This window comes from Momordica charantia, assembly GCF_013281855.1.
Source record: "Momordica charantia cultivar OHB3-1 chromosome 8 unlocalized genomic scaffold, Mcharantia_2.0 BLBB01000008.1, whole genome shotgun sequence".
Lineage (NCBI taxonomy): Eukaryota > Viridiplantae > Streptophyta > Magnoliopsida > Cucurbitales > Cucurbitaceae > Momordica > Momordica charantia.
In genome coordinates, this window is record NW_028275166.1 from 33,944,490 (window position 1) to 33,957,780 (window position 13,291).

At 35.4% G+C, this 13,291-nt stretch overlaps 2 protein-coding genes across 2 annotated transcripts; one reads left to right on the forward strand and one right to left on the reverse strand.

Annotated features, from left to right (window-relative positions):
* Positions 1–2,352: 2,352 nt before the first annotated feature.
* LOC111013158 (chloroplast thylakoid lumen protein) lies at positions 2,353–5,052 on the forward strand. The gene is made up of 4 exons (XM_022287551.2): positions 2,353–2,783; positions 3,846–3,985; positions 4,539–4,611; positions 4,731–5,052. The coding sequence occupies exons 1-4, from the start codon at positions 2,432–2,434 to the stop codon at positions 4,838–4,840; spliced, it is 675 nt and encodes a 224-aa protein (XP_022143243.1). The 5' UTR covers positions 2,353–2,431; the 3' UTR covers positions 4,841–5,052.
* Positions 5,053–5,479: 427 nt separating this feature from the next.
* LOC111013157 (uncharacterized) lies at positions 5,480–11,784 on the reverse strand. Its single transcript, XM_088127362.1, has 3 exons — positions 11,617–11,784; positions 11,419–11,509; positions 5,480–6,652 (listed from the first exon to the last, which is right to left on the reverse strand). The coding sequence occupies exons 2-3, from the start codon at positions 11,500–11,502 to the stop codon at positions 5,762–5,764; spliced, it is 975 nt and encodes a 324-aa protein (XP_087983488.1). The 5' UTR covers positions 11,503–11,509; positions 11,617–11,784; the 3' UTR covers positions 5,480–5,761.
* Between the last annotated feature and the right edge of the window lie 1,507 nt (positions 11,785–13,291).

Consider the following 13,291-nt stretch of genomic DNA (forward strand, 5'->3'; position numbering starts at 1 on the left):
ATAAATGAGTGTGGAAAAGCCATAGAAAGTGCCCAAATTGCATCATCTGACTGGAAAGGGTTGAAATGAGGTGGCTTTGAATCAGTTAGATCAGTTGCATCAGAAAGCAAAAGCACCAAAAACCAAAAGAAATAACCTTTTTGGGCTGCCAACACCAATGCTGCACCTATGCAAATATGGGAATCTCTCTCTCTTTTCTTACACTTTTTTTCATTTGTTTACAAAAATTTCCACAAATTAAAGTGCTGAGTCTCTGATGAGTCCCTTTTTGCATAAGCTTCACACCAACCAGCCATAATTTTGGACTCAAAAGCAATCCTTTTGTGTTCTTATGATGGACCTAATTAATTAAGTTCATCATTCTATTTGTATCTTTTATCAAACAAATCATATATTTTGTTCGGAAAAGATTTGGGTTGCTAACTAGTCACTAATCGAGCTTACGTCCAGCTCGTGATCGGTCAATTTTCTTTTTTAAGTGGGTCCACCAACCACTGAGAAGACTACATAGAACGTATACTTTCATCTTATTTTCAAAAGTTTTTATATATGCTTGTCTACTTTGTGTTAGAGTTTTGATGGAGTGAAAACAAGGTGGTAGAATCTAAAAGGGTGTAGTGTCTTTCGCTTTCAAGAATTTGTATATGACATTCCAAAAGTTATGGATGGAAAATGCATATTCATAGGGTCGGGAACAAATAAAGTCAAGCATCTATAGATGTAGAAATCCTCTAAGTAGGTAGAGAAAACTTGGAACGTGCATTAATTGACAAATGGGCAGTGTAGTAATAAGCATCAATAAGAATCAAACTCTTAATTACCTTGGTTTTGCAAGAAAAATGGATGGATGTGTTATTTTTAAAGAAAAATCAAGCTTCCATTAAGGAAAGAGAAAAGTTGTGCTGTATGAAAAAAGTAATAATAAAATAAATGCCCACTATCAAATGAGCTTATAAAAAAAAAAAAAAAAAAGAGCTTTGAGAAATATAAGAGACGCATAAAGTTATAAACATTCTTTGGAATTGACATTCGTAGAGAGGCATGGAACCTAGCCAAAAACCACACCTCCCTGATTCTAAGGGATTCTTCAATCTATTTCAAGTTCTACAAAAGAGCAAACCATGTCTCGAAGGGTAGACGATACAATATAATACCTTCTCTATTGAAGGTGCTTTCCGATCTATGTTTCTTTGGAGCGAGAGGTTAGGCAGGTACGTAGTATGGGTCCTCTGACTTCCAACTATGTACTGTACGGTTTTTGCGAAGCGAATGAAAGAAAGTTGGTGGAGAAAGTTCGATGCCAACGACTTATGTAGTAATGTTGTACCAAAGACTTTCTTTCGATTGGTTGAATAAGGAGGTCGTTCAATTGATAGACGAGAACTGTTATAAATCATACCCATGCATAAAAGTTTCCAAAAACTATCCCACATGACTGATGACCACAGAAAACATGACCCAAAATATTTGAATCACTCCTACGTAAATAATAATACACATAAATGGTAATAAAACACACCAATGTAGCCCCAAATAGCAATGATGAGTAGAGTACAATGTTAAATAAGTTTATTGAATCAAAATCAACTTTTCCAATACTCTATATTTATTGAACCATGAAAAGAAAACTATTTCATTGTGCAACGACTAATTAACAAATAAATGGTTAGTTTTGTTAAAATCATTAACGAGAGTAACAAAAATGTACAAAAGCTCTATTTTCTTTTTGTCGTTTCTTTGCCCTTTTCGAACATGTCCACTTTCTTCCGTACAACTCACTAATTTTATTAGTGAAGAAATAATACATTTCTTAAAAATAAAAAGTGACATTTCCTTATATCTCATTTATTTTAGAAACATAAGCCTTTGGAAATTATTCTTATTTCTCATTTTTAGAAATGTTTTTTATACCATTTTGAAAACTTGTTCTTATTTCCCTTTTTTCTCCCTAAAGATTACTTTATCATTGTTTACCTAACAAAATTTTGAATATTTAATTTAAAAAATTAACTTTCATATAAATTTTTTACTTGTTTTAATTGAAAATTTTAGAGAATGAAACAAAAAAAAATTACCAAACATATTTCTTTTTTCGATAAAAGAAAATATGAAACCTAATTTTATTTATTTCTTGATTGAAAAAAGAGAAACTAAACACAAGGAAAAAAATGACATAAAAATAGATGGAAACCAAAACCTTGAAGAGAAAAATGAATGGATCAGATTACAGAATCCACCAACCTTATCTCCTAAACTTCCAAGCACCCAATGCCTCTGATTTTGCCCCCAAAAAAAAAAATATATATATATATATATATATAATAAAAAAACCAAGAAAAATGAAGTAAAAGAGGGGAAAAAAAAGAATTTAAGGGAAAAAAAGAAGGGAAGAAAAGAAGAGAAAAGAAAAGAAAAGAAAAAAAAGAGATAGATGGCACCAAGGCTCCTTTCAACAGCAAACACGTTCCATTCTTCTTCTTCTTCTTCTCCATTGTCAAGATCAAGATTTGGTTGCCTTCACTGCCATAATAACGCCGGGCGATTGATTATCTGCAAGGGAATTAATGACCCACCATCGCAAATTCCAGCTTTGACCAAGAGGACCCTCTCAATATGCTTTGTTTCCACCTTCATTTTCCCTCTGGTGGGTCGAGGCTCCTCCGATGCAAATGCTGCGATTCTTGAAGCCGATGATGATGAGGAGCTTCTGGAAAAGGTGAAGAAGGATAGAAAGAAGAGGCTCGAAAGACAAGGGGTTATCAGTTCAGCCAACAAAGAAACAGGTTCCGTATGCACTCTACCTGTTTGTTTTTACTTCTCTGTGAACTCAAAATTTAATCGTACTCGGAATATTTTCTGGTTTTCAATTGGGTTCTTGCTGTTCTTTGAGTTGATTTGGATTAAGGAGTGTGTTCGGTTCATTTTGCGTTGCTATGTTCAGTTCATTTTGAGTTACAATTTTTCTTGCAACTGTAACTATGAAAATGTGCAGCGCATATCACGAATCTTTTTTTGTGCCAGTGATTATTAAGATTGTTTATATGGTAGAGGAGGATTTTGAGACAAAATTGTTAGGAAAGCTCAATGGAAAACAAGAAAATGAAACGATGTCAATCCAATTACAAAGTGTTTTATGCGAATCTAGCCCTTCAATTGCAAGAAACATCGAAGTCAACAATACATGAATGAACTTACAGCAAAGTAGAAATATGGGGAAATGGGAGGAGTTATGGAGAAAAACAAGATGTATATAGATTGTCCGTGGGCATCCATAGAGATTGTAGTTATTTTTCCTGTTGAAAAATGAAAAGATAAACCCAATCATAAAGATTTAATATTGATATTCTTAACATAACTTTGAAGGGTATTTGATTCATCGGTTGTGTATGTATAGTCTAGAGTTGTAAGCCGAGCGTATGCGGGTGATGTAGACTTCCTTATTCCCTAGATTGTAGGTTTGCTAATTCTATAGGCTACACAGATCCAAAATTTTCAAACTCCCTCCAAGCTATGTTCTCACTTTTGCAAATCACAAACCCCCAAGCCTGACAATGCTACATAAAATCAGGTTTCTATAGCTCAATCCTTCTTTGTATAACTCAATATAGGCTATACAAAATCAAGCTTTTGAACGCCAACGCAAACCTAGACTCACTACAAATGAGTCAAACATTCCGTAGGAAGTTCAATATGGTTTTGGTTTTTGAAACCATTAGTTTAAGTTCATGTGAGTGGATTACAAGGGTCATTGCAGTCAATCATGGAGTTAATCATAAGCTTGCTTGGCTATGAGAATGTCTCTTGAATAAGCCGAAACCTTGCCATAATGATCTGGTCTCTTGCAGCATACCTCCAGGAAGTTGTGTACAAGCTGAGCAAAGTAGGCCAAGCCATTGATAATAATGATTTCTCAACAGCAAGTTCAGTTCTTGGGGGTAGTAGTGATGCAGATTGGGTTCGGAATGCCAATTCGGCCTTCAACAAGGTGAGCAAAATATCTATAACGAATTTAGGACTGTTTATAACTTTCTGGAAGTTTTGATTTTTGGCTAGAATATACATTTTATCCCTGAACTTATTGTTTTCCAATAAGTTTTCGTACTACCCTCAAACCTATCAGTTGTTTGTCCCCAACGTGTACAGACAAATGATTGTGAACATGACATGATGTGTTACATTTGTCAACATGATGTGAAATACCAAAATTCATTGTAATTACTAATTAGTGTCTACGTTTCTCTCTTAAAACACATCAATCAAGCTCAATGTATCACATCCTATACTTTTCACTTTTTCAAATGAGGTAAAACTAAGAATATTTTTCAGGAAAACGATTCACTGGTCTAAGATGTCTTGAAAATTGAAAACATGCATATAATTTACAAAAAAATGTGTATGTTAGCCTAAATTAATTGAACCAGTTCCTTTGATGCGATAAGCCGAATGAGAATTATCACAACTTAAATTGTTTGTCAGGTTCATGAGTAATTAAGTGATTCTTTGAGGAATTTCTGACTTTTGCGTAACTTCTTGAGCAGCTGAGCTCAAGTCCTGAAGAGAAATCTGAGGTGGACACATTCAATTCCTCTATAGCTTCGTTAATCTCATCAGGTGGGTCATCTTTTAAGAAATTATGCAGAAGCCAAGATAAACCAGAACGTAAAATTCTGCAGGATAAAACTACTAACCCTCCACAGAGTTCTAAATGATATTACATTTTTGCATTGCAGTTACTCAGAATGATGTTGAGTCCTCCAAAACTGCCTTTGTAGCATCTGCCAGTGCACTTGAGAAATGGACAGCCTTGGCAGGGCTTATTGGACAGCTGAAGGGGCTTTGAGTTGAAGACAACCTTCTGCATTGATATCATTTATTCTAAAATTTGACCTACTCCATTTCATAGTCTCCCCAGCTACTTTCCCCCTCCCAAATTCATTGCAGTTAAAGGTCAAGAAGCTGATTTTCTTGTCATCTTCTCACTGAGTTTTTGTTGTCAATGTTATTTAACTTTGAATCATTGGTTAGTTTGAATGCTATTGTTAATTTGCTCAAGGAGATCAATACATCTGTTTATGAACAAAGTAAAATATCAGTCCAGTTAGCAATATTCACCTCAAAACTGGCAGAAATTTAGATCATTCAAATGGTAATGGGCAAAATTCAGAAGTAGGTACAAGGAGTATCCAATGGATGTTTTCCAGTTGATGATGGAACACTTGGTGGAAGGAGACCTCTTGGATTCTAAGTAGAGACTTATTCACTAATCTAATCACATATGAACCAGAAGTAAATACTCTGAAATTTTTGCTATCAAATTCTCTTATATGAATGATTAGTGACTTGTTCATTCAAGGAAACTGGACAGTTCCAACTGCAATCAAAGCCATAGAATTAAATACTAAATTAACTGAAAGAACTTCAATCTGAACCCTATATGAACCATAAGGATCAAACAAGGGTTCCAACAAAATCAGCGGTATGGATAAATCTCTACCTTACACAGGTTTACATTACAGTATCATAGTACAAGCATGTTACACTTAATTCGTACAGAGATCATTATGAGCTACAACTTTTATTCAGTACAAGTGAACAACAAGCGATGGAACATAATAACCTAATCTATGATCGTATGGATGGATGTTTCTGTCAATAATTAGATTACTACAATTAACCACATCAGAATTACAGAGCTACCCGGCAATCTGAATCTTTTGGAAAGACGTATGAAGAGGCCAAAGCTGAAAACGTGATATCGTTTTCAAGGCTTTACCTCACCAGCATCATTCTTGTGATTGCCATTCTCAGTGACTTCTTTAGTCTGGTTTGTCTCGGTATGTTTCTCACTGTTTTCTAGAGCTGCAGCTGCTTTGTCCTCGATTTCTCCTTCTAATTCAATATCCTGTTGATTGGGTTTCTGTTTCTCCTCTAGTTCAGATTCCTTTACATCAGATATAACAGTGTCAGGTTTGGCAGTTTCACCCAAATTACTATCGTTCTTCTCCTCAATTTGTGGTTGCTCGATCTTTTCTTCATGTTTTGCTCCCTCCAGATTTTCATTGAGGTTTAGTTTAGAGCTGTCAGGTTCCTTCTCATTGAGATTTCTTTCCAATTTTTCTTGATCTGATTCAGCGGTTATCTTATGTTCTTCGGCATTATTATCCGCATTCAACTGGTTGTCAGATTTCGCTGCCTCTGCTACGGCAGCTTCATCTTTTGTTTTCTCCTCATCTTGATTTTCATCTTTTACCTCAGTTTCCTTCTCATCTTGATTTTCCATCTTATCATCATTTTTTACCTCAGCATCTGCTATGCTCTCATATTTTCCAGCATCTTGGTCGTTAACCTCTTTCATCTCCTCCAAAACTTCTGGTTCAGCTTCCGTTTCTTTGAGATCTTTCCTTGAGACTGACGTTCTTTTTCTCTTTGGGTGCTCACTTTCCATTGGTGGAGTTGCTTTAGCCTTTTCACTTATCCTTGCAGACCTCCTCGGCGTCTCACCGGTGCCCCAATCAAATTCAGCAGATGCTGGGCCACCGGGGTGTGCCTTCAGGTACTGTTCCAACTTCCTTTTGTTGTTGATCTCCTCCCCTGTGGGAGTTGTGAAGATGACCTCTTGTTTCTTAGGGGATTTACCTTGCTTGGGGAAAAACTGCCAAATATTCATATCATTAAATCAGTCGCAGCTAATAAACCAGCAACCCAGATCCTATTCTTTTGTTATTAATATAAGATATTAGAAGTTAAAGAATTGTAAATATATAGGTTAAGGTGGAGCTGTTCGGCTAGTATATAGATTTATAAGTCTTCTGTTGAGAGAGTAAGTGGGTAAAGGACAATCAATAAAGTAGATCTTTCTCTCCATGTGTCGTTGCACGTAAGAAATCTTTTATTAATAAGAGAAAAATACATCCAAGTAATCCAGAAAATCAGCAGTTTCTCCTCCCCAATGAAGGTGATAAAAGTTCTCGCTCATTGTTATGAATTACAGTATTTAAAAATAATAACAACCAAACAAAACTATCTAGAAGCTAAAAGTACATTCTTTTCACACACAAGAAGTTACTGTCACCCTCTAATACAAAATTCTCCCGTTCCTCTTCAGCCATAAGCTCTAGAGTAAAGCATTAGTAAGTACTCCACCAAAAAATCTTCATCCGGTCTTTAATAGGAAACCCGAACAGCAGCTGAACCAAGAATTCTTTCATAGATCGAGGGGAAACACCAGCTCACATCGGGAAAATGAAAGACAAGAAACAGACATAATTTTGGAAAAATCAGACTGCATTAATATTAGTTCCTTATGTTGTCACCATCGGTATTGTTACATAAACAGCATCAGTGAGGATGGAGGACTTAAACCTTGAGCTTTTCTGTATAAGATCAAAAGAATTAACCTTCCCAAGATAAAGATGCCAGAAGAAAAATCTCAACAATTTGAGAATTCTAAATTTCAAAATCTTAAAAAACACATCCCCCTGGCTAGGAATCTGACCTGCTATGCCCATGAAATTAACAAGAAAAGATGCTCAACTCCTCTGCCAACCACCATCTGCTATCATGCCTACTCAGGGCTAAATTCTGTATTTTTTTCATCTCTAAACTAATTATCCACCTCCATCCTCCATCTGAAAAAGGTCTAATGAAATGAATATCCCGATAAGAGATTTTATTGTTTTTGTAAGAATATAAGGCAAGAGTACGAAGTGGCCAGCCACTTGAGATGCTGTCAGTTCTCCATCCTACTGGAATTACACTCACTCTACTTTCCCTCCTCTTCCTTTCCTAGATCTATGTGGCTATCTGTGCCTTGTACCTCACTTCTCAGCCCATTCCCTTAACTAACTAGCAGGCTTCCCCATCCTCTTGGGCAACTTGCACTCATACGGTTGTTTAAGCAAGAACTTCAAGCTTGCATTGATCAGTATAATTGTGAATCACCGGCTCATTAGGTATGGAGGCCATATTTGAATGGCAAAGATAATTATCATGAGTTCCCTTTAATGTTATGGGCTTGTAACCACACCTTCCTGATAAGCTTGGTGAAATAGGCAACAGGGGTATTGCATAAGCATAGCCTGTAATCTTTGGTCCAAAGCATCAGTTTCCGCCATGAATAGTTTAGAGAAGTCTGGTAAGGCAACCACAAGCACAATGGATTTGACTCGCATTCTGTTTATTGTTGGGTTAGGGGCCATGCAATTCAACCATAATTGCACATGTTTTCAATGCAATCATGTAATCCTGGTTCTTTATGGATGGAGGGCCGTGGCCAATTATACATATTTTGAATTTTCTGGTCATGAACAGCCACCTTGCTCAGACAGGACTCACCTAAATACTCAATCTGTGGCTGTGCAAAGGTGCACTTCTTGGCATTAGCCACCAGCTTATTGATCAAGGAGTCTAAAACAGAGAACAAATGCTTGACATGTTGCTCTAAACAAGTATGTAATGAATAAAAAATGGAACAAATTTGCAAAAGAACTGTCTGAATAACTCCATAAGAAATTTGAGAGTTGATAGGTCATTGGTCAAGCAAAACAGCATGACCCAAAATTTTGTAGTGCTCCCCATAGGTCCAGATCGCAGTTTTATGCACATCCTTAATCTTATCAAAATCTGATTACACCTTGATTTAAGATCAATGTTCAAGATAAAGACAACTGCTTCATGTATGAGTGGGAGAAGGCAATTTTAGGCACATTAGGCTTAAGCTAATATTGATGATACCTAATTCAAGGTCAATCTTAGAGATGACAACAGCTCCATGTAATTCATCGAGTAGCTCCACGACTACTGGACTCCACGACCACTGGAATGGGGAATTTAATCCAACATTAACGCACTATTCAAGGCTCCATAGAGTCACTGCATAATCACTAGCCACTGTCTTCCTTTCTGAAGAGTAGGACTGGACTAGAGTAGGAACTCGTTTTTCTTTTTTTGAGAACTAGGAGTCGGAGCTTTTGCTGCCCCATACTCGGACTCGGGAGAAATCAATAATTTTTTATATTTAGAGTAGAAACTACCAGTAGCTTCTCCTGCACTAGATTCTTGATTGCATACGTTTGAAATTTGAGATGTAGCTAAGGACATAAGTTGACAAGGTATAGCATTACCTTTGAGACAATCACACGAACAACTTTTGTAAGGTGGTAATTGCCTAGTTGTTATAATACCATTGTATATTGATGCAAGATGTCTTTATTAAGACCAGGTATCTCTAGTTCTGACTTCTCTTCAATGGAAGCTATGTTGTCTAATTCTAGAAAAATCCCCAGCCCTTCCCTTTTAATCATCTTCGTCTTGCTTTGAAGATAAGTTAGGCCACGTTAACCCTGTATAGTCTCAAGAGAAGCTACAAAATGGAATTTCATTGTTGAAGTTGTATGGTTGACTTTTCTGGCTCCCAATATTCCAAGCCATTTCATCCCCAAGATCACACAGTCACATACATGACATCACAATCTCCTTGTTTTCCCCATTGATCGTGAAATTTCCTCTGTAATCTTTATCATCTCTAGCTCCAGGAATTAGTTCATAATTTACTTCATTGCATCTAGTCAAGATTTCATGTTCGTACTGGCGACCATTTTGTGGACTATTCAGGTACCACCATGATGTGATAAAGGCTTTTATTGTTTCTAGAAGAATATGTAAGGTAAGAGCAAGGAAGTAAGTCTGAAAATTGTTGACCCTGACTCCTACTGGAATTCTCCCTTCAGTAACACACTCTACTGAGCTTCCAACTACCTTTCCCAAATCCATATAGTTATCTAACCATTTCTTAACTTATTCCCTCAACCCACTAACAGGCTTACACATCCTGTAGTTGAAATTCCACTTCTGACTCCTAGCTTAGGTCTTCATTTGCTTTCCATTAGTATTAAGTTTTCCTTTGAAGAAGTATGAAACTTATCTGATCACAAGGAGAATACTTTTTTATTGATGATGCTGATCGGAATTACAGAGGCCAATTTGTATAATGACGTTCTGCAACTATACAGTTTGAACAACTTGATAAAAGTAACAGAATCTGATTTAACCACTCTTACTAGAATTAAACAGTAGTTACACATTGATTCATATATTGAACCAATAAGTGAAGTATCTTAGGGGCTTATCAGATCCAACCAAAGTGTTGCACATTCTAGACCTCCCTGACAAATCTACCCTACCTAATGCTAAAGATTCTTCATAATTGGAGTTTAAGACATCCTGCCTCGAGATAAAACATCCTCCTAAAATCTCACCCATCCTTCTCTCTCATCTTTAATAAATAAGCACGTCTTAAATTGATAATCGCCACATTCTCCTCCTTCCTTTCAAAAGGAGCCCAAGGACATCAGAAACTGAAAAAAAAAAGAGAGAGAGAGAGAGAGAGAAAGAGAGAGATCCAATTTCTATATGCCAAAGAATAGAGTTTGATAATAGAAAAACAGAGATGATATATATGTATACGACATCTCAATATTATCCTCAAACGGTGAGGTTTCATCAACAGAAACCCTCTAACTTTCCATTCCATTATAAGCTTGAATATAGTCAATTTACTCCATTTCTGCAACCCCCAAAAGGTTCATATGAATAGCATCCAAGATAATGGATCTACTTCTTACTCATAACATTGCATGAAAAGAGCTGAAACTATAAACGGAATACAGGAAATCCTTTGGCAGGCTTATATGTCTAAGAAAACGATACATTTTTTACAAAATGAAGGCTATGAAAGTAAAATTGGTTAGATTTTTTTTTTTTTTTTTTGAAACAGAATATAATTGATTAGATAACTAGCAATCAACAGAAGATATGATATAATTAGGGAAAAGAAACCCTACCACATGGATTTCAGTGACTGGCAGTTGATGCACAATAGAGCCAACAAATATACATATAATTAAAAAGAATAGCACTTTGATTGGTACCAGTAAAAAAATGACCCATATACCATAAAAGAATTCACCCCACAGATGTTTAACAATCGCAGCCTCATCCTCAAAAAAGAACATCTCAAACATTGTGGCCTACTATCTCGCGCAGCAAAAATAAAGCACCAGAACTAAATCAAATTCTCATGAAGTAACATATCAATTAAACACAGCCATATTAAAACGAAGTGAAACAGAAACTGAAGACCAACAATTTCCAAATAATTCTCCAAAAAGAAAGGAGAAAAAAAAAACAACACTGGAAACCTAAATCAACAGGGGAATTAAACAAGAAATTTGATGATTCAACCTCCCAAAAAAACCCTAGCTACTATAAGCGGTGAATTTCCACCAAAGGAGCCCTAAGAACCAGGGAACAACCATTCCCAGTTGATAATTCAACATCAAGAGCAAAATTAAGTAACAAAAAACAGAGAATTCAAAAGAAAATTAAGGTCCCGAAAAAGAATTGAAGTAAGAAGAACACCTTTTTCTTCCAGCCAGGAGGAGCAGGAAGTTCAAAGGACACAACCTCCTCATTCGCGCTGTCTTTCTGCACTGATGCCGCCATTTTTCACCTACCCACATGGAGTAATGACGATAAATTTCACTAAAATTGCTCATAAACAAACAATTACTCAAAAAAAAAAAAAGCTGGTGAGACAAGGAAAAAAAAATCCCTTACTCTGGTTCTCGGCTTTTGGCTTTCTGGGTTCTTACACATAAACATAAACTGGAGAGGGAAAATAGATTTACGGAGAAAAGTTTGGTAATGACGGAGATTGTACTTCTTTTATATTCAATGCCTCTCTCTCTCTCCTCCCTCTCCCTCTCTCTCTAGAGAGAGAAATCCAGAGTCTCCAGTTGGGCACTCGGAAAAATGACGGTGCTTTCTGGAGCTGACACCTGTCCGATTTCCGTGCTCCTTAATACTTGGCAGTTGGCTTCTGTTTTTCATTATTTTTCTTTTCGGTCTTATTAAAATTTAAAATGAAATACATTTTCATGTTATTAAATATCTAATTGTTTAATTTTGGTTTACGTTGACTACATTATCCAATAAAAAGAAAAGGGAAACCACAGAAAGCAAAGCCATGTGATATGTAATTTAAGTAATAATAAAAATTTTATAGTATTAAATAGAGGGATCTCATCAAGTTGATCTAAATGATATAATAATTTGTAAATTTAAGCATATGTTAACTCGTCCTATCACATATATATTTTTTTATCAACAAATTGATGTTCTAATCTTCATTTCACTTGTTGTCGGACTAAAAAATGCAATATATTAATTTCATAAATATATATTTCTAACTATATAATTAATTATAATTTATCTCATACTCCTCCGTTGGAGATGATTAGATTTCAATTTACGCCTACGGATCTTGCAGCTCTGGTTCCCTGGGTCCATGGTCCAATTCTCAAGTGGATGGAATCTCTGCTCATTTTTCAAATTTATAGAGTACCAAGAAAAGGAGGGAGGAGGGAGAAATAGAAGAGTGAAGGGAAAAAAATGTCACGCATCATGTGTCAACTGACAAATGTCACATCAACATTTCGTTAGTGACACTAAGAGAAGTTTGACTCCAATAATCTTTTAAAATTATTTTTTAAAATTCAAGAGTCAAACGGTAAGTTTTTTAAACTTAGAGATCAAATAGAAAGATGTACACCGACCAAAATTTTATTTTATCCTAGTTTTTATTTTTTAAAAAATGGATCAAGGTAAATTCTAAAGAATTTAGGGCACCTCTATATATTTTTTTTTAATTTTCCTTTTATACACAATTGGGGTGGTGAATTGGGTAAAGCTTAGTAATGCCATCTAGATAGGCCCAATGCTTAAAAGCCCACGTTGAGATGGGCCTTTTTAGGTCTTAGTCTCTCTCTTGTCTTAACAAATTTGAACATATGGATAAATATGTAGGGATGAAATGAGAAGAAAAAAAAATCCAGTACAAAATATAGCATAAGCTCAATATTGCATAAATAATAATTTTAAAAGATGATTGAAAATATAGTATAAACTAAAATGTATTTTGTTACGATTATATTAAAATATCCAAAGTCAATTTCAACTATGTACATCAACAATTATTTCTAAAATCATGTTAACCAGCGATTAATGAAATTGTAACGAAAAGAAAAACTATATTGCCAGTAAGTCTTGAAAAATGAGGCACTACCTGAAATTAGTCAAATAACTAATATTATTGTAGGTGTATTTTTTGAGGATTATAAATAATGAAAATAACCCTTGATTTCGACCTACTATATAAATGAAGTCATTTGAATTTTTATTTAAATTGACTTGTAATAAGGTCGGGTTATTGAAAGTTTGCTCCGCGGCAATT